The 22,035-nt window shown below is 34.2% G+C and overlaps 1 protein-coding gene across 3 annotated transcripts in view; it reads left to right on the top strand.

Moving 5' to 3' along the window:
- The window catches only part of USP25 (ubiquitin specific peptidase 25), a 162,671-nt gene that overhangs the window by 95,343 nt on the left and 45,293 nt on the right, over positions 1-22,035 (top strand). For all 3 annotated transcript variants that reach the window (XM_068970263.1, XM_068970255.1, XM_068970247.1), the window contains exons 11-18: positions 3,989-4,116; positions 4,458-4,553; positions 5,830-5,991; positions 6,600-6,826; positions 9,726-9,796; positions 10,481-10,709; positions 12,149-12,349; positions 20,622-20,761. In XM_068970263.1, coding sequence (XP_068826364.1) covers positions 3,989-4,116; positions 4,458-4,553; positions 5,830-5,991; positions 6,600-6,826; positions 9,726-9,796; positions 10,481-10,709; positions 12,149-12,349; positions 20,622-20,761 — 1,254 coding nt within the window. The remainder of the gene's footprint in view (positions 1-3,988; positions 4,117-4,457; positions 4,554-5,829; positions 5,992-6,599; positions 6,827-9,725; positions 9,797-10,480; positions 10,710-12,148; positions 12,350-20,621; positions 20,762-22,035) is intronic.

Below are 22,035 nucleotides of genomic sequence, written 5' to 3'. Positions count from 1 at the left end.
TATATGTAAAATAATTACTACCAATTTTTTTTCTAAATCATAACTTTTAATTAAATGGTATGTCATTTATAGATGAGTTAATCTCTCCACGAAACCTGGAACTTTATGTCATTTATAGATGAGTTAATCTCGCCAAGAAACCTGGAACTACTTTTTGGTTGCCTGTTGGTGAGAAAGAATTTCAAAGAGTAAATATCTCACTTCTGGTGTAGGTATTCACTACTAATGCTATGATGCATCCTTTTAAGTGTGTACATATAGATGTTTGTATTTGTACATACTATTTTGAGACTTGCATTGTTTTTTACTTACAAGTATATTGTGAACATCCTTCCATGTCAATATATAGCTTTACATCATTCTTTTTAGAACCTGCATAGTATCACCATAGCTAGTATTTATAAAATTAAATTGATTAAATTCTTCTGTGAAACTATTGGATAAAGAATTATTTCAAAGAATGTCTTTCTATAAATAACCTTGTGCACTTTGGAATGAAGGATAGTTAGAAATGGAATCTTTAGGTCACAGGGCATACTCGTTTAGAAGTGTAAGTACTGCCAAATTTCCCTTCAGGGTTGTACACATAATCAAAGTGCTGAGAGAAATTTTACAGAGCTTTAGCTAAAAACTACATTGCAGAAATAATACCTACATGTGCCGTATTAGATATATATAGATATTATATAGGAAACAAATAGGGCAAAGGAGTGAAGATAGTCAAATGACTGAAATTGAGGTTTGAATTCCAATTGGAAGTTTTCTCCTCTAAGGCTTAGTTACATCCTAGCTTTGTTTGATGTGCTATGGGGAATTTGCAGTAATAGGTCTGTCTTTTTCTTATTTTTCCCCCCAATATACATGTAATCTCACAAAAGCAAGATAGTTAAATCATATTAATAGAAGAATATGCTATTTACTCATAAAAATGACTACATTCTCTCTGGAAAATATTTTAACAGGTCAGATTTATATTTAGAGTAAATTCAGGAGTACTTTTGTTGCTAGTACTGATAATCTAAGTTCATTTTTACTAACTGCAAAAATCTATTACCCCCGTCCATTCATTTTATAATGTAGTAATAATGATGAGATATCAAGAGTATAAGCATCATTTTTACCTTTAGTGACCTGTGTTTCACAAAATTCATGGCTTATCAGAGAATTAAGTATAGGTTGTTACTAAATGGGGAAATATTTTGAAAGGAAAAAAATGTCTTGTTTTATATTATTTAAAATTCTCTTTTATATACTGCTGTACTTATAATCTAAAATCACAGAGCTCAACACACCCATAATATTTTTTTTTAATGAATTTAGGGAATGTCTGGCTATCCCTTCTTGTCCTGAGCAGCATTAAAATGAAAAAGTGAAACCATGTAGTAGGAAAATCCTGTAGTAGGAAAAAACTGTCATTGCTGTTAGATTAAACAGTCTACACAGAGACATGACATATTATGAACATGCTTTCATAAGATATGGAACCTGTTTCCTGGACTGTTATGGCCTACAGAAAAGCATACCACCAAAATGGGTCATTTCATTTCTGTTGGCCATTGTAGGTTTCCATTAATTAAAGTATGTTCGTTATTTAAAGCGAAACAGTAAGCATACCTTAATAGTTATATTTAATTTTAAATAGTAACATTTAAACCATTGCAAGAAAAAATGAAGGTAATAGTGTTTGAAATCTACTTTTTGAGTATTATGAAGTTGAATAGAGAGTATCATCCTAAGACATCAAAAGTGTCCCTTGTGATATGTGTAGAGTGTATTTTAATTCTTGATAGTAACTTTCAGTTCAGTTCAGTTCAGTCGCTCAGTCGTGTCCGACTCTTTGTGACCCCATGAGTCGCAGCACGCCAGGCCTCCCTGTCCATCACCAACTCCCGGAGTTCACTCAGACTCACGTCCATCGAGTCCGTGATGCCATCCAGCTATCTCATCCTCTGTCATCCCCTTCTCCTCCTGCCCCCAATTCCTCCCAGCATCAGAGTCTTTTCCAATGAGTCAACTCTTCACATGAGGTGGCCAAAGTACTGGAGCTTCAGCTTTAGCATCATTCCTTCCAAAGAAATTCCAGGGCTGGTCTCCTTCAGAATGGACTGGTTGGATCTCCTTGCAGTCCAAGGGACTCTCAAGAGTCTTCTCCAACACCACAGTTCAAAAGCATCAATTCTTCGGCGCTCAGCCTTCTTCACAGTCCAACTCTCACATCCATACATGACCACAGGAAAAACCATAGCCTTGACTAGATGGACCTTAGTCGGCAAAATAATGTCTCTGCTTTTGAATATGCTATCTAGGTTGGTCATTAACTTTTCTTCCAAGGAGTAAGCGTCTTTTAATTTCCTGGCTGCAGTCACCATCTGCAGTGATTTTGGAGCCCCAAAAAATAAAGTCTGACACTGTTTCCACTGTTTCCCCATCTCTTTCCCATGAAGTGATGGGACCGGATGCCATGATCTTAGTTTTCTGAATGTTGAGCTTTAAGCCAACTTTTTCGCTCTCCTATTTCACTTTCATCAAGAGGCTTTTTAGCTCCTCTTCACTTTCTGCCATAGGTGTGGATTAAAACTAACTGAAAAGAAAAAACAAAAAAACACCTCGCCAAAGCAAATAGGCAAACTGCTCAAGAAATTTTAAAACTTAAGGGATATTTCTAATATTAGATCTTTCATAACTTTCTCTTGTCAGTTTCAGATAATATCCATGTAAAACAAATTACTTCAACTTCAGCTATCAGTAAAAGATGAACCAACTCCAACTCAGGAAATCTCAGTTCAAGTAATCATTAGCATTTTTTTTTTTTTGTAACCAAGCTGTGTGGCATGTGGAATCTTAGTTTTCTGACTAGGGATTGAACCCTAGACCTGTGAATCTTAACCACTGGGCCAACAGAGAAGTATGAAATAGTTTTGAATAACCATTTACTTTAACTGATTTTGTTTAGTGAAAAGTAGCAACTTACAAGATCATATTCAATTTGCCAAATGTGCATTTTCCTGCTTTTTTTTCCTCTCTTGGATGTTTAAATTAGCATACTGAACTTATTGACATTTATGTGGTGACATCTTGTGGCCCTTGAAAATACCATAAATAATATAGTATGCTGCAATATAGTATGCCTTCTTTTTACAGAAGGACACTGCACAGCTTAAAATAAACATTTAAAAAATACTTATTACATTATTTTATACTTCTTTATTTGTTGATTCACATGTTTTTAAATTTTTCTTTCTCTTTAAATAAATATGGTTTATGTAAAGCTTGAATCTGTTTGTTAAAATAATTCTGAAGTTTTGTTGCATTTTATGCTTAATTGAACAGTTGCCAAAGTGTGGAGGAGTTGCCTCATAGCAAGCAGGCATTCGAATCTTTAAGCACTAGTAATTTTTAAAGTAAGTGCTGTATTTGATAGTAATTGATCTCTTTCTTAAATGTGCCAAAATTCTAGTAGGAACATTAAATTTAAAACAAGGAAGTATAAGTTTCTAGCTTTATCATGAGAATTGTGGTCTTTTATGCTATAAAATGTTTTTTTCTTTTGTATATTGCATCTTACAAGTAGCTTCCTCACAGGTTTTTGACAGTGTGGTTGATTATATTAAGTATATGTGTCATTCCTGGTAATAACTGTGACATAAGATTGAAGAAGCCAGAAAAATTGGGATACGAAGCCATACTTTCATTCAGTGTTTTTCACTTTGGGTTTGAAATTCTAATGTAAAGAATTACCGATGAAGAAGAGTCATCAGAAGATTTTTCTCTTTCCTGTGTGTTATCCTACTGGAATTTTCAAATGGTGTCAAAAACTTTTAGAAAGAAGTTGAGTTTTAACTAAATTGCATACACAGTCAGTTATCTATGATGTTAGCATTATGATGATACACGTAAAAATGCCACTGCTCACGAACATTCTGTGCCTAAAATTGTAGTGGAGGAAATAAAAAGGTCGTGTTAAGGTTTCTTTTTTTTTTTCTTTCAGCATTGGTTTACTGAACTACCACCTGTGTTAACATTTGAATTGTCAAGATTTGAATTTAATCAGGCACTGGGAAGACCAGAAAAAATTCACAATAAATTAGAATTTCCTCAAGTTTTATATCTGGACAGGTATGACTTGGTATACAACATAATTTAGTTTTGAAACAATTTAGTATCCAAGTAAAGAGTTATTATTCTCAGAGAAAATTTTTGCTTAATTTCCTTAAAAAGTTTTACTTTTTGCATAATGTTTCTAATACCATTTGTCAAGGAAAATGAAGTTCTTTTTCATTTAGAAAAGTGTAGTTACTGGGAATAATGTTATAAGGAAAAATATTAATTTGTATTCTCTAATGTTTTATTATAAAATTTTAGATGAGTTAATCTTCTGTGGTGGTGGCTAGACTTAATATTGTATCTATTTCTTGTTTGGAAATACTGATAATTGCTGTATTTCTTTTCCCTGATAGATACATGCATAGAAACAGAGAAATAACAAGAATTAAGAGGGAAGAGATCAAGAGGCTAAAAGATTACCTCACAGTATTACAACAAAGACTTGAAAGGTATTGAAACTTTTATGAAATTATGAACTCACTATAGGAACTCATATTCTTAATGTCTGCTTAGAGTTTTAATTTAAAATTCTCTTTGAATGACTTGTGATCCTACATATAGATAATCATTCTGGATGGATATTTTGCTTGAATTGGAGAAGGAAATGGCAACCCGCTCCAGTGTTCTTGCGTGCAGAATCTCAGGGACAGGGGAGCCTGGTGGGCTGCCATCTATGGGGTCACGCAGAGTCAGACATGACTGAAGCGACTTAGCAGCGGCAGCAGTTTAGGCTTGAGTTTTGCTAGAGACTAAAATAATTCATAGTTGGCATTAGAAAATTATTATTTAAAATTAAATAATCCTACTGTCAAGAGATAATACTTGTGGTACTGAAAGTACAAAGTTAAACTAACTTATGAGTGAGGTTTCTTCTTGTGTGAGGTTAAATACTACTCTTGAGATTTCTATTAATAAATGATAACTGAGTTTTTCTCCTTAACACTGAAGATACAAGCACAGATGCCTATGAGCTTTATAAAGAATAATGGAATCTTTATAAAGAAGGGAAGCAAGTCAAGTGAGCAGAGGGAGTCAGAGAGCACAGCCCTGTGGAAAGATGGTGCCTGCCATCTATACTAGGCCCTGCCATGCATGAATATCAACTCCCTGTTGTCTAGAGCTTTAGATTGTTTCCAAAAGAAGCCAGAATCGGGACTATCAAATAGTCTGTAGTTCAGACAGAAGTCTACAGGTTAAAATGTGCTCTGAAAGATCCGAGTTTGCAACCTCTGATCTAATCTGTATCCCCTTGTTTTACTATTCACTTGAAAATAAGTGATCTAAAGCTTTAAATATAAAATATGTTATTTTTCAATAGTTTTAATTCTTAAAAGGTATCAATAATCATATTGAAATATAATCAGAGGTAAAAGGAGGGGGATAATATTAGCCATTATCTTAAGACCAGATGACAGATCTAAAAATAAAAAGCCTGAGGAGATGAAAATGTCAGTTTTCATTTTACTGTTAGATTATAACTTACAGCAGCATTTGAAATTTATAACAGTGTATATACACATTCAGTCTTCTCAGCTTTGGTTTTGTTCCTCTAGAGAACTTTTAACTTATTTCTTGAATGTATAAGTAGTTTTACCATCATTTGAAAGCAAAATTAATTTCGCTATTGAAGAATATTAAAGTGTTTTTGTAATGTTTTAGAACAATTATTGAAATAAGTGTACTTTTTACACAAATTTAAGCATTCATGCATTTTATGGTTAACAGATATTTAAGCTATGGTTCGGGTCCCAAACGATTTCCCTTGGTGGATGTTCTGCAGTATGCCTTGGAATTTGCCTCAAGTAAACCTGTTTGCACTTCTCCTGTTGATGATATTGATGCTAGTTCCCCATCTAGTGGTTCCGTACCATCACAGACATTACCAAGGTAAAAAGTTTTCTTGGTAGAAGAGATAGCTGTGTTCCTGTATTATGTAATATTGTAATTGACACCTTTAAAGAAGGTTTTTATAAAATGCACGTTGTGCTTTATTTTAGTGAACTTAGAAGATTGTGTAGGTCTTCTAGGGACTTTCTTATTTCATTGGATTTCAGTGGATTTTTAATGGCTGTGGATTAAAATTTTTGTATTTTTTTCCATTCAGAATTATACTTTAGGCTGTTTTGGTATGTATATCAGCCTTTCTTTCATCCATGAAAATACTACTATTAAATGGGAATTTTTTTCTGTAGTGTGAGCTGATAAGGATCAGCAAAGGAAGGTTTTATAAATCTGGTATACATATGATTTGTATAAGTAAATACTATTGAGCCATTTACAATATAAAGCCCCAGTTTTATCCTTATAATAATGTAGTTCCATGTAGTAAGAATCTCATTTGGATGTTACATTAATCCACATACTTCTTTTTTTTTTTAACTTTTTTCTTTTGTAATTATAAGCCAACTTAATATTGTTTAATTAGCACTTAATCTTTGTCCAGAGCTTCAGTTTGGAAAGTTTAATAATGAATATTCTATGCTTGAAAAATGCAGCACAACAGACCAACAGGGGGCTCCTTCTTCAGAACTGCCAAGCACGTCACCTGCGTCAATAGCTGCCATTTCATCAAGATCAGTAATACACAAACCATTCACTCAGTCCCGGATACCTCCAGACTTGCCCATGCATCCGGCACCAAGGCACATAACAGAAGAAGAACTCTCTGTGCTGGAAAGCTGTTTACATCGCTGGAGGACAGAAATAGAAAATGACACCAGAGGTAAGAAGCTTCTCATAGCAGAACTACTCTCAGCTCAGATGGACATGGTTAATGTGAAAATTGAGAAGGGAGGTCATCTCTGGATTTTATATGTAAATATTAAAAATGGGATTTTTTTGTCCCCCCCCCCCTTTCAAAGTGTTTTCTATAAGATGAGCTCATTTGGCTTCCTTTTTTTATGATCTTAATATCAGTTTTAGAGAGACCAAAAGATTTTCCTTGGATTACTTAGCTGATTAATGACCTAGCAGATGGTCTGATTTTCTGGTTTAGTGCTCTAAATTTATATCAAGCTGGTATTCACAGGTACTCCACTGGTGAAGCATCATCCAGCATCAGATTTTGTACATAACCAACTATATTACCTCCCTTGATGCCTGTGCTGAGTTCAAGTGAAAAACATTTTCTCTAGGTTGAAGAATTAGAAATGTGAATTTTAATTTTCTGTCTGCTCTAGCAGATTTCCAGATATGATCTATTAACTCAGTGCCAGTCTGTAACTAGTTTTAACTGGCATAGGAAAAATAAGGACAATGCTCTGGGAGTGGAGGACAGTGAGCATGTTGGTATTCAGTTGCCATCCTCCATTCTTGGAAGGAACACTCCTTTATTCTGAACTAATCTCCTTCCTACTTCAGTGTTGCTAAAATGAAGTGATGTGGATATTTTCTGGTAGACTTTATCATCATTTTTCTTGATCTGTGGAAAAAATCTAGGAGTTCCTCTTTTGTATCAAAAGGTTGGGCTTACATTAAACAACATCACTTGTTAGGTTTTAAATCTAGTTTTAAAGCCCAACTAGATGCTTCATAGACAATATGGAAGTAAAGAGCAGTCCTAATTTAATAGTAAATAAGGTGGGAGAGCAACTAACAGCATTAGTTACTGTGAAGATTTTCCTTAGTATTTTCATATATAAGGGAATTTTTTATATTTGAAATCATGAGTGAACATTACTTAAGCACATAGTTTTTCCTGAATACTGTGTTAGGTTGTTGAATAATTTTTTATTGAACTAGGCATGTTATGTTTGTTTCTATAAGATTCCATTCAGAAAGCTAAAAACTAAGATGCTTTTGACACTAGGGAAGTAGCATTTAGGGAAGAAAAAAATGAATTTGGTTTATTCTTTGGAGACAGCTGACAGATGTGGGTCCTTGACTAGAGGTGAGAGACAGAGGGGTATCAGGGTTGATTCCCTCAGTTCCTCATGGTGGTATCGATAACTAAATGGATAGAATGTACTGTGGAAAAGGGCAGAATGGTGGGTCGCCTCCACCTTGGGGAAGGAAGTAGGAATATGATGAGTCCATTTCTGGTCATTTTAAATTGAGGAACTTGAGAGACGTGTCATATGGTTTTGGAACTGTGGCTCAGGTATAAAAGATTCCCACCCCCTCCAAGCAATGAACCAGTTTAGAGTCTCACTAATTTTGTGTGAGACACCCTGTTTCCCAGTATTCTCCCTAGGCCTGGGCACCTTTTAATTTTTGGTAGTCTGATAATTGAAATGAAAATGGTATTACAGTGTCCTGATTTCAGTTTCATTAATCATGAGTGAAATTCTGTTTTTTAATAAATTTGTGAAATTTATCCAATTTTTATATTGAATGGTTTGTCTTCTTGCTTAATAGAAACTTAAATGTTGTGAATATTAGCTTGTGCTGTGCTAGTTGCTCAGTTTTGTCCGATTCTTTGCAGCCCTATGGACTATAGCCTGCCAGGCTCCTCTGTCCATGGGGATTCTACAGGCAAGAATACTAGAGTGGGTTACCATGCCCTCCTCCAGGGGATCTTCCTAACCCAGGGATTGAACCTAGGTCTCCTGCATTGCAGGTGGATTTTTTTCTGTGTGAAGCACCATGGAAGCCCAAGAATACTGGAGTGGGTAGCATGTCCCTTCTCCAGGAGATCTTCCTGATGACCCAGGAATCGAACTGGGGTCTCCTTCATTGCAGGCGGATTCTTTACTAGCTGAGCTACCAAGGAAGCCCTATTAACCTGTTACCTGTAGTGTAGGTGGCAGATAACTGTTTTTCCAGTTTGTCATTTGATTTTCTTTATGTTGGTTTTTGTTTTTGTTTTTATACTATAGATTTTTTTTTTTTAATTTGGGGAGGAGTCTTTGCATTTATGGTTACTGGATTTTCTATCAAGCTTTTTTTTAAAAAAAGCCTTTCCTGTTCTAAAGTTACTTCTTTTTTTTTTGGTAGGCTTTGATGTTGTCTGCTAGATTCTTTTTAATAGCTTCATAGAATAATATGGTTATACTGTATGACAGATATTTAGGTTGTCTCCAATTTTTAAAAAATAATTATGGGTAATATAGCTGTATATATCGCTGCCTCTAAGTAATTATGTAGGATAGATTTCTACTTGAAGTAGAAATAGTGGGTAATGGGAATCTCACAACTTCATTTCCATTGGTGATTATAGTTGATTTTTATTCAATTACATATATATGTATATGTGTGTGTGATATGTGATGAAGTTACTTTATTTCATTGTTTACATTGTTTACATTGTTTCATTGTTTACTTTGTTTCATTATTTCATTGTTTTCCTGTTTTATAAAAATATGTGGGGGGGTATTAACTTTAATTTTCATTGGAACCTTCTTTTATAAATTTGAACAGAATACCGTTTTTTTGGCTCAGTTCATTTTTTAAAATAAACCGTATTTGTTTGGTTTTTAATTTCTCATTTGTGCTGTGTCTTTTATTAAGGAGAACTGAATTCATTTTATACAGATTCTGAATAGTAATGTTTTTAAGAATAGTTTTAGAAACTTTTTCTTACTCCTCTAGCATATTTATAGGAAAAGCTTTATTTCCTACCTTACAAGTCTCAGTAGAAACATACTTGATTTTGATCATTAAATGGCATCTTCTATCCTTAGATTTACAGGAAAGCATATCTAGAATCCATCGCACAATTGAGCTAATGTACTCTGACAAATCTATGATCCAAGTAAGTTGAATTTTGAGCTAGTAAGCATTATCTAAGTTATTTACATATTTTATCTTTATGTTAGCTTAATTCTCATACTTTAAGATTTTTATATTATTTTATATTATTTTTCTTTGTATTCTCTGTATTTACCTACCATTTTATTCTTTTGTAATAATTTATTAAAATTTTTCAAAGTGTTTCAGTATTTTTAAGAAATTATATGGGAGAAATTATATGGTTGTTTAAGGATACTAAGATTATGTGAGAAGGTAAAGGGCTTAGTTACATTTAAACTTCTGAGAGTTATATAATGGCTCTTTATATATGCCATTTTGCTGAATTTACCCACCAATTTATAATTATGAAAATTTAAGCAAATCACCTGCTAAATGTATAAATATTCATTATACAAATTCTTTATTCTAAAGATAGCTTAAATCAACAAATATATTTCCAGAGTTTTGAAAATCACCCTGTTTACACACCTGTCTGTTTTACATGTCTTTAGTTTACTTATCCTCCCTCTTCCCTGCCTATTTTTATTTCATAGTTTAATTTTTTCAAAACTCTGATCCCAGCTAATTTACTCTTGTTAAAAAACATATGCCTCAAGGGAACCCTCGCATCAGATGATTTGTGATTTTCATGAGATGTGATTATAATAGAGTATTAACTGCAGTTTAACTCTGTTTTCACGTTTAGGTTCCTTATCGTTTACATGCTGTTTTAGTTCATGAAGGTCAAGCTAATGCCGGGCACTACTGGGCATACATTTTTGATCATCGTGAAAACAGGTGGATGAAGTACAATGATATTGCTGTAACAAAATCGTCGTGGGAAGAGCTAGTGAGAGATTCTTTTGGTGGTTACAGAAATGCCAGTGCATACTGTTTAATGTACATAAATGACAAACCACAATTCTTAATACAAGGTAAGAATATGAAATATATAGGGCAATATATATTTTTAAATAAGTAGCTCTTTAATTTGATTCTGGTCTCTGGTGTGATTAGTTCAGTGTAGTTTACTCAAGGTAATGGATATATTTGGAAAATGCTTTTGGGTTATTGTAAGTGAGAAAACTGGAATTGAAAAGTAATATGACCAGGGCTGAGAATTGGGATATATTTTGTCTTCAAAGTTAACTATTATAAAATATAATTATTATAAAATATAAATTGGACTATAAAATATAAATTGGACTTTTTCTTCTTGCTAAAATCCCTTTCATGACTGTATCACACATTGACTCATATTCAAACTTCTTCGCCTGACTTGTTAAGCCTCTATTATATGGCTTCTAATTGTCTCTCCAGATTCATTTATAACCACTCTTCATTTCAAACTTCATATGCTTGACTGATATTTAAACTTGTTTGGGTCACACCAAATCATTTCACGTATTTATATCAATGTGTTCGTATGTCTTTTTATGTTTGCCAGTGATGATCTTATTTCTTCTTTTGCCTAATTCCTGCTCATCTCAAGATTCAATTCAGGTGTCATCTGCTTTGCCAAGTTTTACTTGAACCTGCCAGAAAGTATCCCTTCTTGCCTTCTCATAGCATACTTGTATTGGGCACTTATTGTGCTGGAATTATATGCTGGCTTGCCTTTCCCACTTCACTCTGATCTGCTCACAGACAGGGACCATGTCATACTATGACATGGTCTTAATCTTTGTACTTCTCATATTCTAATATAGACTTTGCATATAAAAAAGAAAGCATGTAATAAAGGTTTGTTGAGACTGATAGAAATCAACTTTCTTTTTGTATTTAACCATTCAGCAAAACTTGCTGGATTTATGACTGAAAAGCTAAAATTTAATTTATGTGAGTGTAGTAGAGGTTGAGTAACCTTGTTAGATACTATGTATGTGATTTTTAAGAAAAACTTTGCTATATTGATTAGATTTCAAATTGTATATAAATATATTGCTATACTTAACTGCTTCAGATGGAAAAGAATTTTAGTTCTGTTTTGAGCTTTGAGGTTATGTGTTACTTCTCATTTTGTGGTGAGTTTTACTTCATGAATAATCAAGTATCTGGTATTTTATAGTAGGAAAAGTAGTACTATGTCAGTAGTACTGTTTGAATAGCAACAACTTTGGCTTTATGTCTTGTTTCTTTTTTTTATACTCTTCAGAATAAAAATAAAAGCTGAGAACATTACCTATAATGGATGATCACATATTTGCATCTTGCTTTTCTGAGCATTTGTTTGAGTTTTCTTTTAATATATAGCTAATATTGATTTGCTAGATGGTAATAATTTGGACTTTAACATTTGAAATACATTCTGTGTTGAGCTTTTCATTTTTTTTAATCCTTAATTTTATAATAGTTTTTGAAATATGATTTGCAGAGGAGTTTAATAAAGAAACTGGGCAGGCCCTTGCTGGAATAGAAACACTACCCCCCGACTTAAGAGATTTTGTTGAGGAAGACAACCAGCGATTTGAGAAAGAACTAGAAGAATGGGATGCACAACTTGCTCAGAAAGCCTTGCAGGAAAAACTTCTAGCATCTCAGAAACTGAGAGAGTCTGAGTCTTCTGTGACAACAGGTTAGTCCATTTTTATTGCATTTCATCAATTTCATATTTCTTGATAATTGTAAAAATAAGATATGCTCATTGTCAAAGCAAGAGCAAAAAACTTTATCCTAGTGTATGAAGACTCCAATTTAAAAAATCTGAAATTCCATCATTCAGAGATAAAAGGCAACAGTTTAGTTTACCCCTTTGCCAGATAGTGCTAGATAACACTATATATACATATATACCATTTTTAAGCTGAATGAGATGATTCTGCTAACTCTCCATCTATGTATGTTACCTACTTTGATTGACTTTTCTTGGCAAGATACCTAGAAAAACTGTGAAACTGCCAGTTCTCTAAAGCTTTCAAGAGGATGCACTCTATTAATTTTATATTTAAGCAAAATAACACTACTGGTAAATAGTATTGGTTAATGTAGAGTATTTATTTGATTCTTTTCAGAATTCATAAAAGAAAAATTAGCAGGAACTAAATTTTTAATATATTCCAAGTGAAGAAAATCTGTGTAATCTATAAAACAAATGAGAAGTATATAAAAATATAAATATTTTAACAACTCTATAATTATTAGTTGGTGAAATCAATAAAATATTAAGGACTACAAAAACAAAATACATTCTTTCACAATTGAAAATACAATGGCCAATGATTTTTTTAAGATTGATCTTATGATTAAGTTGTGAATATAATTTAAGATGACATTTTGTATTGTAAAGAAGGTACTGTTTCTGTTTAGTGGTTAGGGAAATGAGAAGAGATAAATTAGATCTTTTCCTTAAACTCATTTGTCTCTCCTTTTTTTTTTTTTTAATTTACTCTGAGTGGATCATTTTGAATCACCCTTTTTTGTAAGGTTTGTGTGTTTTGTTTTTATTTTGTAAGAAAGCGTTCTCGGTGTTTGTTTAATTTTGTCTTTTACAGACAGATTCCTATGCACCTTTACCTAGATAAATTTTAGCATTCTCCTTTCAACTCTAGACGAATTTATTCTTTCAATGAGAGATCTGTAAGACTACAGTATGTTGTGGTGACTGATGTATAGGTATGCACAAATCTTTCCAGACTTGTAACTTGTTTTCATGCAAATTGAATAGTTGAGTCCTAGATCTTGATTTTAAGCAGCATTGAGTCACCATTTTTAAAAGACTATGAAAACAGTATTATACTGCCATATTGATACATAAATGCAGTATGCAGTACAGTGTCTTTCAGTACCACCATTGTAGTCTTTGGTGAGCCATACCAGACAAGGACTGCACTTTCTTCATGTACATCAAAGGCCAATGTGTAGAGCAGGCGAAACTCTATAGTTTTACAACAGTGCAGTTTCATTATAGTAACCTTGTCCATGTTAGCAGGAAATAAAATAGCTCAGTAGCTATCAAGAGGTTTCTGAGTTCAAATAACTCTAGTAAACTTGTTATAGTTCCTGTCATTTTTGAGTTAGTTCCATCTCTTTGTGATTTCGTCCCTTATGAAAGGGAGTAAATCTGCTTCCAGATTACTCCCTAGAACTTACCCCAAGATGGAGCTACTCTGTTATTCTTCACTTAATTTTTTACACCTCTATTTGCTTGTGACTGTTCGTATTGGTGGGAGGACAGGACTGCATAAATGGCTTAAACGTTAGTGGCACCTGAGCACTCAGATGAATGTGAATTCTCTAGTCACTGGCCAAGCTCCAACCCTGTTATTCTTGGTTCACTTATATTTTGTAGCATCACAATATTAAATTCTATACAGTCTGCTTTTCATCTTTTCTGTTTCTCACAAGAGTATCTAAATTTACAGACTTAACACATTTTATTTTTACTAAGTCAAACTAAGACATATTCCCCATAATATTCGTATCTGACAGGACTTGCCAGCTTTTCCCCATCATTTACATTTGTTATATTCCCTCTGTATGAAAAGGCCACATCTATATGCTCCGTATCCTTTTTATTCTGATGAGTACTTCCTGTTACACACTTTATATCCTGTTTTATAAGTTTTAAAAAATTGAGCAGTGGGCGTTGTGCAGGTACGTTCATGTCTCTTTTTAGTATTAAAAAAAAAAAAACTTGAAGAGAGATGCAGCTGAGAGGAGCTAGAATAACTAAAAAATAAAGAGATGGTAAAGGTCAATTCACATGTAACTGTTATGATAGTTATGTTCAGGACTGAGTTTTTAGAAGGCAATGACGGTACTGCCTCAGTAAAAAACTGTGTGTCCTCTATAGAATTACTAGAAATAGGCACTTTGAGTTAATAGAAGTAGAATATTATAAATCTATAAATTTGGGATGTGTGTGAGATTTTTGATTAAAAATTGATTTCTACCACTATCTTATCTTACATATCACATTAAGAAATCTTTCTTCCATTGCAGGACAATTTAACATACACAACTGAATAAGAGAATCTGTTATATTGTTCCTTGGAATTACTTATCTCCTTTTATTAGCAGAGAAATTTTACTTGAATGCCCATGCCATTCTTTTTCCTATTTTTCCCTACAGTTTTCAAATAATTTAATTTGATATAATACTTTCATAATATCATAGAGAACCTGTATTTATCTCTCAGGTGTACATTAGGATTATGAGTGACTAGTGGAAGTAATAAAAGGAGATCTTCTTCATAAAATCCGTCAGAGTGATTTTTCTTCTCTTCCTGAAAATCTTTTCAGTAAAGTTAAAACCTAAGAACCATTAAAATCTAGTTTCTTCAGAATGATATTCCAAATAAGAATATTAATTTATATTGCATTAATTAAATGAGTATTTGTTCCTCTTTTGCTAACAGATAACCAAAAAAATCCATAGGCGTCACTTCTTCAGCATGATTCATTGTCTTATTGAAACTAAGTAATAAGTGATAGGAAAGTATTCTTCAATCCATATCACACTACCTCTTAATCTGCAAAAGAAAATTTACCTTAACACTTATCTTTAGAGATTTAGCCAGCAGTTCTTTACTACTGGTATATACATCAGGAGTACCTGGGAGACTGTTTCTGAGGACATACCATCTGAGACTTATTGGGATCAGTATCTGTGGAGGAAGGGTCCAGAGTATATATTTTTAAAAAGATGTTCAGATAATTCTGAGTGTACCTCTGGTTAAGCATCATGGCTCTAGGCTATATGAATAAAACTGTATTCTGAGGGAGAGGGAACTTTGCTTGAATTATTATTTTGCTTGTGTTACTCATATCTTACTCAGAAACTATTAGAAGTCCTTACTGTATATCTATATAGCATTCTCAGATTTTAAAAGCAAAAAATAAACTGAAACCAAAAAATAAGGGTAGAAAAAATGAAGTAAAAATGGTCTACAAGTCAAAAATAAGTTGATATTCTAGAAAATTATAGTTGGTTCCTGAGAGTAAGATCTGGTAGAGTGGACAATATTCTCAGTATTTTCAGGATATTTTCAGTAGCATCAGTATTTTAAGTTCCTTTAAAGCAGGGACCAAGTCACGTTTTTATTTAAATCTCCACAATGTAGTATAATACATGACACATGATCGATGCCCCTTAAATGTTTTCTGGTTTGATTTCATTCCCTTTGGAAATTGCAATAATGAGTTTCCTAGAGGTGATCTTCAGTGTATGGGAGTGCAGCCATTTTAAAAGGTTAGCCCAAATAGCTATACGTTAGGAAGAAAGTCAAAAATATGTGGTGCTGTTATGGCTTTTTCTTAGATAAACTGTAGATTTAACTTTGGTTCCTAAGCCTACACCTCCCACATTCCTGAGAATTCAGTTTGTGGTGCTACCTAGGAATCTGAAGCCTTTAAAAGTTTCCCTGATATTCTAGCCAGCCTAGCATGTCTTTTTATAGACTGCTTTCGGGGAATTATTGACTTTAAATGCATTTCTATAAGGAAAATGGACTGCTTTTCTTTGAAGCAGTGCTCTTTAATTATTCTTCTCTGGGTAGTGGAATGAGCTTTCTGTTTTCCTCCTCTGGTTATTTTGTTTGTTCTGGTGAACATATCTTTTACTCTTCTGGTTTGACAAAATAAAACCTCTTTTCTTTTTTATTTTACCTTCTATTAAATCTGAATCCCTTGTAATTCTTCCAAGGCCACTATTCTGTAAACATGTTTCATCTAAACCACGTTGTTCCCTATCACTCTTGCTTGTAGGGTCTTTTCCTGTCATTATGGTTTTGCTCATGAAGTATCCCTCATTTGAAAAATGTCCTCTTATCCTCACTATTCTTGAAACTTTGTCCACTTTTAAGACTTCTCTAATAGCCCCAAATCTTTATGAACCTCCCTAATTACCCCTGTAGCAACTATTGTCTTTTTCCCCCTATTCTAGTCCCAATCTATTCTCAGTACCAAAGTTATATTTTGTCTTGCTTACTGTTATAAAGGCCCATTAGTAGCAAGGAATTTATTAATCTTTTATCTGTCCTTACAGTGCCTTTGTTTATGCTATTCCTTCTGCCTGGAATCATCTTTCTCATCTCCAAGATAATCTTCTCTACAAATCCTTCAAGACTTAGCTCGGTTGGCATTTCTTCTAGGAAGTATTTCTTAGCATGCAGCATCTTTCCAAGTGTGTGTATGGGTCCATAGTGCTTCTCTGGGACCTTGTACATAAGTCTGTTACAGCATTTAGCACTTTCTATTGTAATGGAGTATACATTTCTGTGATTTTGTTGAGAGTTCCTTAAAGTGAGTAAATCTTATGTCATTTTTTCTTAACATTATTAATACCTAGCGTAGTACTCGGAGAAGGCAATGGCACCCCACTCCAGTACTCTTGCCTGGAAAATCCCATGGACAGAGGAGCCTGGTAGGCTGCAGTCCATGGGGTCACTGAGAGTTGGACACGACTGAGTGACTTCACTTTCACTTTTCACTTTCATGCATTGGAGAAGAAAATGGCAACCCACTCCAGTGTTCTTGCCTGGAGAATCCAGGGACAGCGGAGCCTGATAGGCTGCAGTCTATGGGGTCGCACAGAGTCGGACATGACTGAAGTGACTTAGCAGCAGCAGCAGCATAGTACTGAAAATGTCACATGCTCATCAAACATGTTGAGAATGAAGTTTGGATTTTTGTTTCCAGACTCCCAGAACTTGAATCCTTGTAGGTTCACCTACTGTGATGACAGCACCACTCATACAAGTTCCATGGAAGATATTTGCACAGAGAAAATTCTAGAGGAAATAGTTTTGTATGACATTTAGGCAGAATCATTCAGCATCACATAAGGTTTTTGGACTCAAATCCCTATGAGGAAGGAAACCTTAACCCTGGGGACCGACGTATATTTGACTGTGTTGATCAGAAAAAATTACTTTTGCTCTTAAGAGCTTTATTTACCTACATTATTCAGATTTCCCTGGCTTAGCCCAGTGTCTTAGCAGATAAATTTTTTGACCCACATTGCATTAAGCTCACATCCTACTGTCAAGCATTGATGTTTTATCTGTTACAATGAGAAGAGACAGAGGGGGAAAACGCAAGTAATGTAAGCTTTAGCAACAAGAAGTTTGTCTCTGTTAAGGCCTAAAATAGCTGACTTAAGCCACTTAATCATGAAACCTTCAGGAAGCAGAAGCTCTGCTAAACTGGAGTTGTAGTGGTTGAGATTTTCTTAACTTTATCATACGGGCACGCTGAAAGAACATTGCAGTTCTTAGGAAGTCTAGAAATGAGACATTTAACTTATTTTGGACTTCTTTTCCTGTGACAAACATGGTAATCATTTCTTCCTTTAGTTTTCCTTGTCAGAGCGTATTTCACTTCCATTATCCTAATGACTCATATCCAAAATATAAGACATCTGCATATCAGTCTCCACACCATTATGTCTAAAATGTATCTTGAATCTAACAAATTCTCGCTGTCTCTTATCCAAAAGCACAGTCATTTCTTGCTAATATTGCTCTATAAGCAAGATAAAGAGCTTATGTTGCTGTTTTAGTACTTTTACTGACTTCTAGTTTTACTTTATTCTCTAATCTTTTCTTTACAATGTAGTCAGAATAATTTTCTTTAAACTCAGCGTGTTTTCATTGTATTTAGAATGTTTATCCACTTCCTTTTGCCGTTAAAACTTTCATGACTGAAAGGCCCCCATTTTATCCCTGTCTACATCATCTCTTGCCATTTCTCGCCTCTTACACTGTAGTCTATTTGACCACACTAGAAGCCTTTCAGATTGAATTCATGCTCACTTCATGGGCTATTCATTCTTCCACCTAAGTCATTATGTTTCAACTGAAACGTTAGTTTATCTTATACCCCATAATCTTGTTACCCTTGCCCCATTTTATTCCTATGATGTATTATGATGATATCAGAATTCATACGTGTAATTCTTTGGTTAATAAATTTTTCCATAGTTAACTATAAATTTCATGGGGACGGGACTGGCCACTTTGTTAACACTGAGTCCCAGTGCCTAGCCTAGTGCCTACATAGACACTTAATTAAAATTCAGTGGATGAATGAATACTCATGCATCTATGTTGAAATTATAGTATTTCTTTTTTAATAATATTTCACTTTGAGAAAGGTTTTAGATTAATCAGATATTGGAAAGGATGACAGTAGTCCTGTTGTTTCCCACCAGTTGGTTGAGCCCCAACTCAACCTATCCCAGTAACACTGTGCAATATTTTAGAGTACATTCTTACTCCTTTTACCCTTTCATTAGTTTATTAATTCATTTGTTTCATTAAATTATTGTGTGCTTATTATATGCTCGGTGTGGAAGAAATAGGAATACAAAAGGGAGATAACACCCCTGCTCTTGAGATTCTTACAGAATAGCAGGGAATATAGGCTTGAAACAAATAACAGTAATGAAGTTATAATTGTGGGAAAGTGCTATTAAAATGAAAGTATAAGTTAGTGTAGAGCAGTAATTCTTGTCTGGGAGTGATTTTGACCTTCAGAGGGCATTTGACAGTACTGGAGACATTTCTGGTTGTCACAGCTGAGAGAGGGAGTCAGTACTACTAGTATTTAGTGGGTACACAGGAAAGCCCTCCACACTAGAATCATCTGACCTAAAATGTCAGTAGTGCTGAGGCTGAGCAGCCCTGCCCTAGAAACAGAGTCTATGCAGAAACAGCATTTAAGCAAAAGGATATATTGAAGTTATTAGGTAGAGGAGTGAGAGTTGTTGACCAGTCAAAGGGAAGAAAATGAGGAAAGATCCAGAAGTTGGACAGTTAGCCTCTTCTCTGATGTATTGGATAAACTGGAAAAAGGCTAGTATGTGTTTCTTTTTGAGCAAAGGACACCCGGTGATGGAGAGACAGGCAGAGGCCCACTTATATAAAGCCTCATAGGTTGCATAAGGATAAATATTGGGCTTGTCTGTTAAATATCCAGTGAACATTCAGAGTACATTGTTGCATCTATGGATTTAGAACTCAGAACATAGACGGTAGGTATAATTTTAGGAATTCTTCCCAGAAGAAGTATTTGAACTCTTGAGTTTATATTGGTCCTGGAACTATCAGGAACAGGTTCAGAAAAGATAGAAGGCTGGGTTCATAAATGGTTAGGATTTTGTTAAGTATGTATGAAAAAGAATACTGTGGCCAGAAAAACAGCTACTGTGCTCTCTGTAGAAACTCAGACCAGGATTCTTGTACAGTCCCCCGCTCCCTTGTTCTTTGGTAGAATGCTGGTGATTTTCTAAAGTGAGATTTGTTTTTTTTAAGGTTTCACAGTTTTATTTTCTAATTTATTTTTAACTGGAGGATAATTGCTTTACAATGTTGTGTTGGTTTCCACTGTACAACAGCGTGAATCAGCCATAAGTATACATGTTTCCCTTCCCTCTTGAACCGCCCTCCCACCCCCCACCCCCATCCCCCACAGGCTCGTGGACCAGCAGGGAAGGAAGGGTGAGATGAATTGAGAGAGTAGCACTGAAACCTACATTACCATGTGTAAAATAGATAGCTAGGAAGCTGTTGTGTAACACAGGGAGCTCAACCCAGTGCTGTGATGGCCCAAAGTGAGATTTTGATGCTTGTCCTAACAACAACAACAACAACAAAACTTACAGTAAATTTCTTAGCATAAACTATAACGAGTACTTTCTTCAGTAATTATTTGACTTATCTGAGATTTGATTCTTTCCTGTTGGTAAACTCTGGAGGAGGAAGTGCCGTTGTTTGAAGCATGTATTACTTTAGAGTCAATAAAGTAAAATTAATGTATAACTTCAAATGAGAAGTAAATAAGAAATTCATCTTAGTCTAGACTCACTGATTTATATTAGATATACAATTGATTCTTTTCTCATGAAGCACAAGCAGGAGAACCAGAATATCTAGAGCAGCCATCAAGAAGTGATTTCTCAAAGCACTTGAAAGAAGAAACCATTCGAATAATTACCAAGGCATCACATGAGCATGAAGATAAAAGTCCTGAAACAGTTTTGCAGTCGGTAAGAATTTTTCTTTTAGCTCTCTGAGCATACCCATCCATGTTCACAAGATTTCTTAGCTGTGTAAGGAGAGTGACCTGTCTGGGAGTCAGGAGAGACCTGGCCAAGGGATGATTCTGCCGTGAACATGATGAGTGGTTTTAGGTGTCACCAAACTGCCAGGTTGTAATTTCCTCAGCTATAACTTTTTGAATGCTTCTTTTAAAGAAAACAGTTTTTATCTTCCTGTTAGAGAATTATGAAAAATTATAATCATAGGCCAAACTGGTCATTTGATTTGGAACTTCTAAAGAGAAGTACGGAGGTTAACATTATTTTTCTTTCCCCTCTACCTCCCTCCCACCCTGCCTTCCGTATTTAGTCTTACGTTAGGATAGTTGGGAATGTAGGGAATAGTTTTCATTGCTCCATGGACTATGTTTAACAAAATTCTAGATAGTCTAGGTTAGAGTAATATTAGCAGGATTAATACGATATTATAAAACAGTTTATGCATAGTTCAAGTGCCCTGTGGCAGATTGTCATCATTAACCTCCTTTAGTGTAATTTTCAAGTATTTAGCTGTATCTTTTAATAACAGTAAGTTGAACATATTAGTATTGTATTATGTTTCAGTAAATATGATATTCTGAGAGATGTTTCAAGGATTTCATACTGTAAGACCATTCAGTTGCTATAGGTATTTATTTTTTATTTTATTAGTGAGCACAAACAGCTCTAATGTAGGTTTCAGAGTAGCTAATTTTAGGATTTAAAGATGCTCACCCAGAGAACTAAAGAAAAGAGGACACTTCAACACATAATTTCTACTTACTGAACTTAATCTCAACAGTAACCCTCTAATTACAGTGTGGTCTTTAATATTATAAGGCCATATTAACCAAAATGTTCCATTAATAGGGTAGTCTTTTAATTATATCTTGCTGAACAAAGTGATATCGATAAATTATTTTTAAATGTAGTTTCCTTTTTGAAAAAGTTTGATTACATATCTTCTTACCATAAAAAACAATAGTTTTTTATTATTATTCCAAATTCTGCAAATACCCTAGAGACTATAAAAAACTTGAGAAACTGGTCACTCTAAAGCACTTCCTGAAAAATACTTCTTTGAGTAGATCTGGGTGAATGATAGAAGAGGACACCTTAGGAAGGAAGAAAAATCACAGGAGTAAATACAAGGGAGAAATAATCTTGTCAGATATAAAAACATATTTTGCTAGGGCTTTTGCTAGTTAGGATTTCTATTTGTTAGCGTTTACATTATGGTTGAT

The sequence above is a fragment of the Capricornis sumatraensis genome, chromosome 1 (genome assembly GCF_032405125.1).
Source record: "Capricornis sumatraensis isolate serow.1 chromosome 1, serow.2, whole genome shotgun sequence".
NCBI lineage: Eukaryota > Metazoa > Chordata > Mammalia > Artiodactyla > Bovidae > Capricornis > Capricornis sumatraensis.
This window is presented reverse-complemented; position numbering and strand designations above follow the sequence as displayed.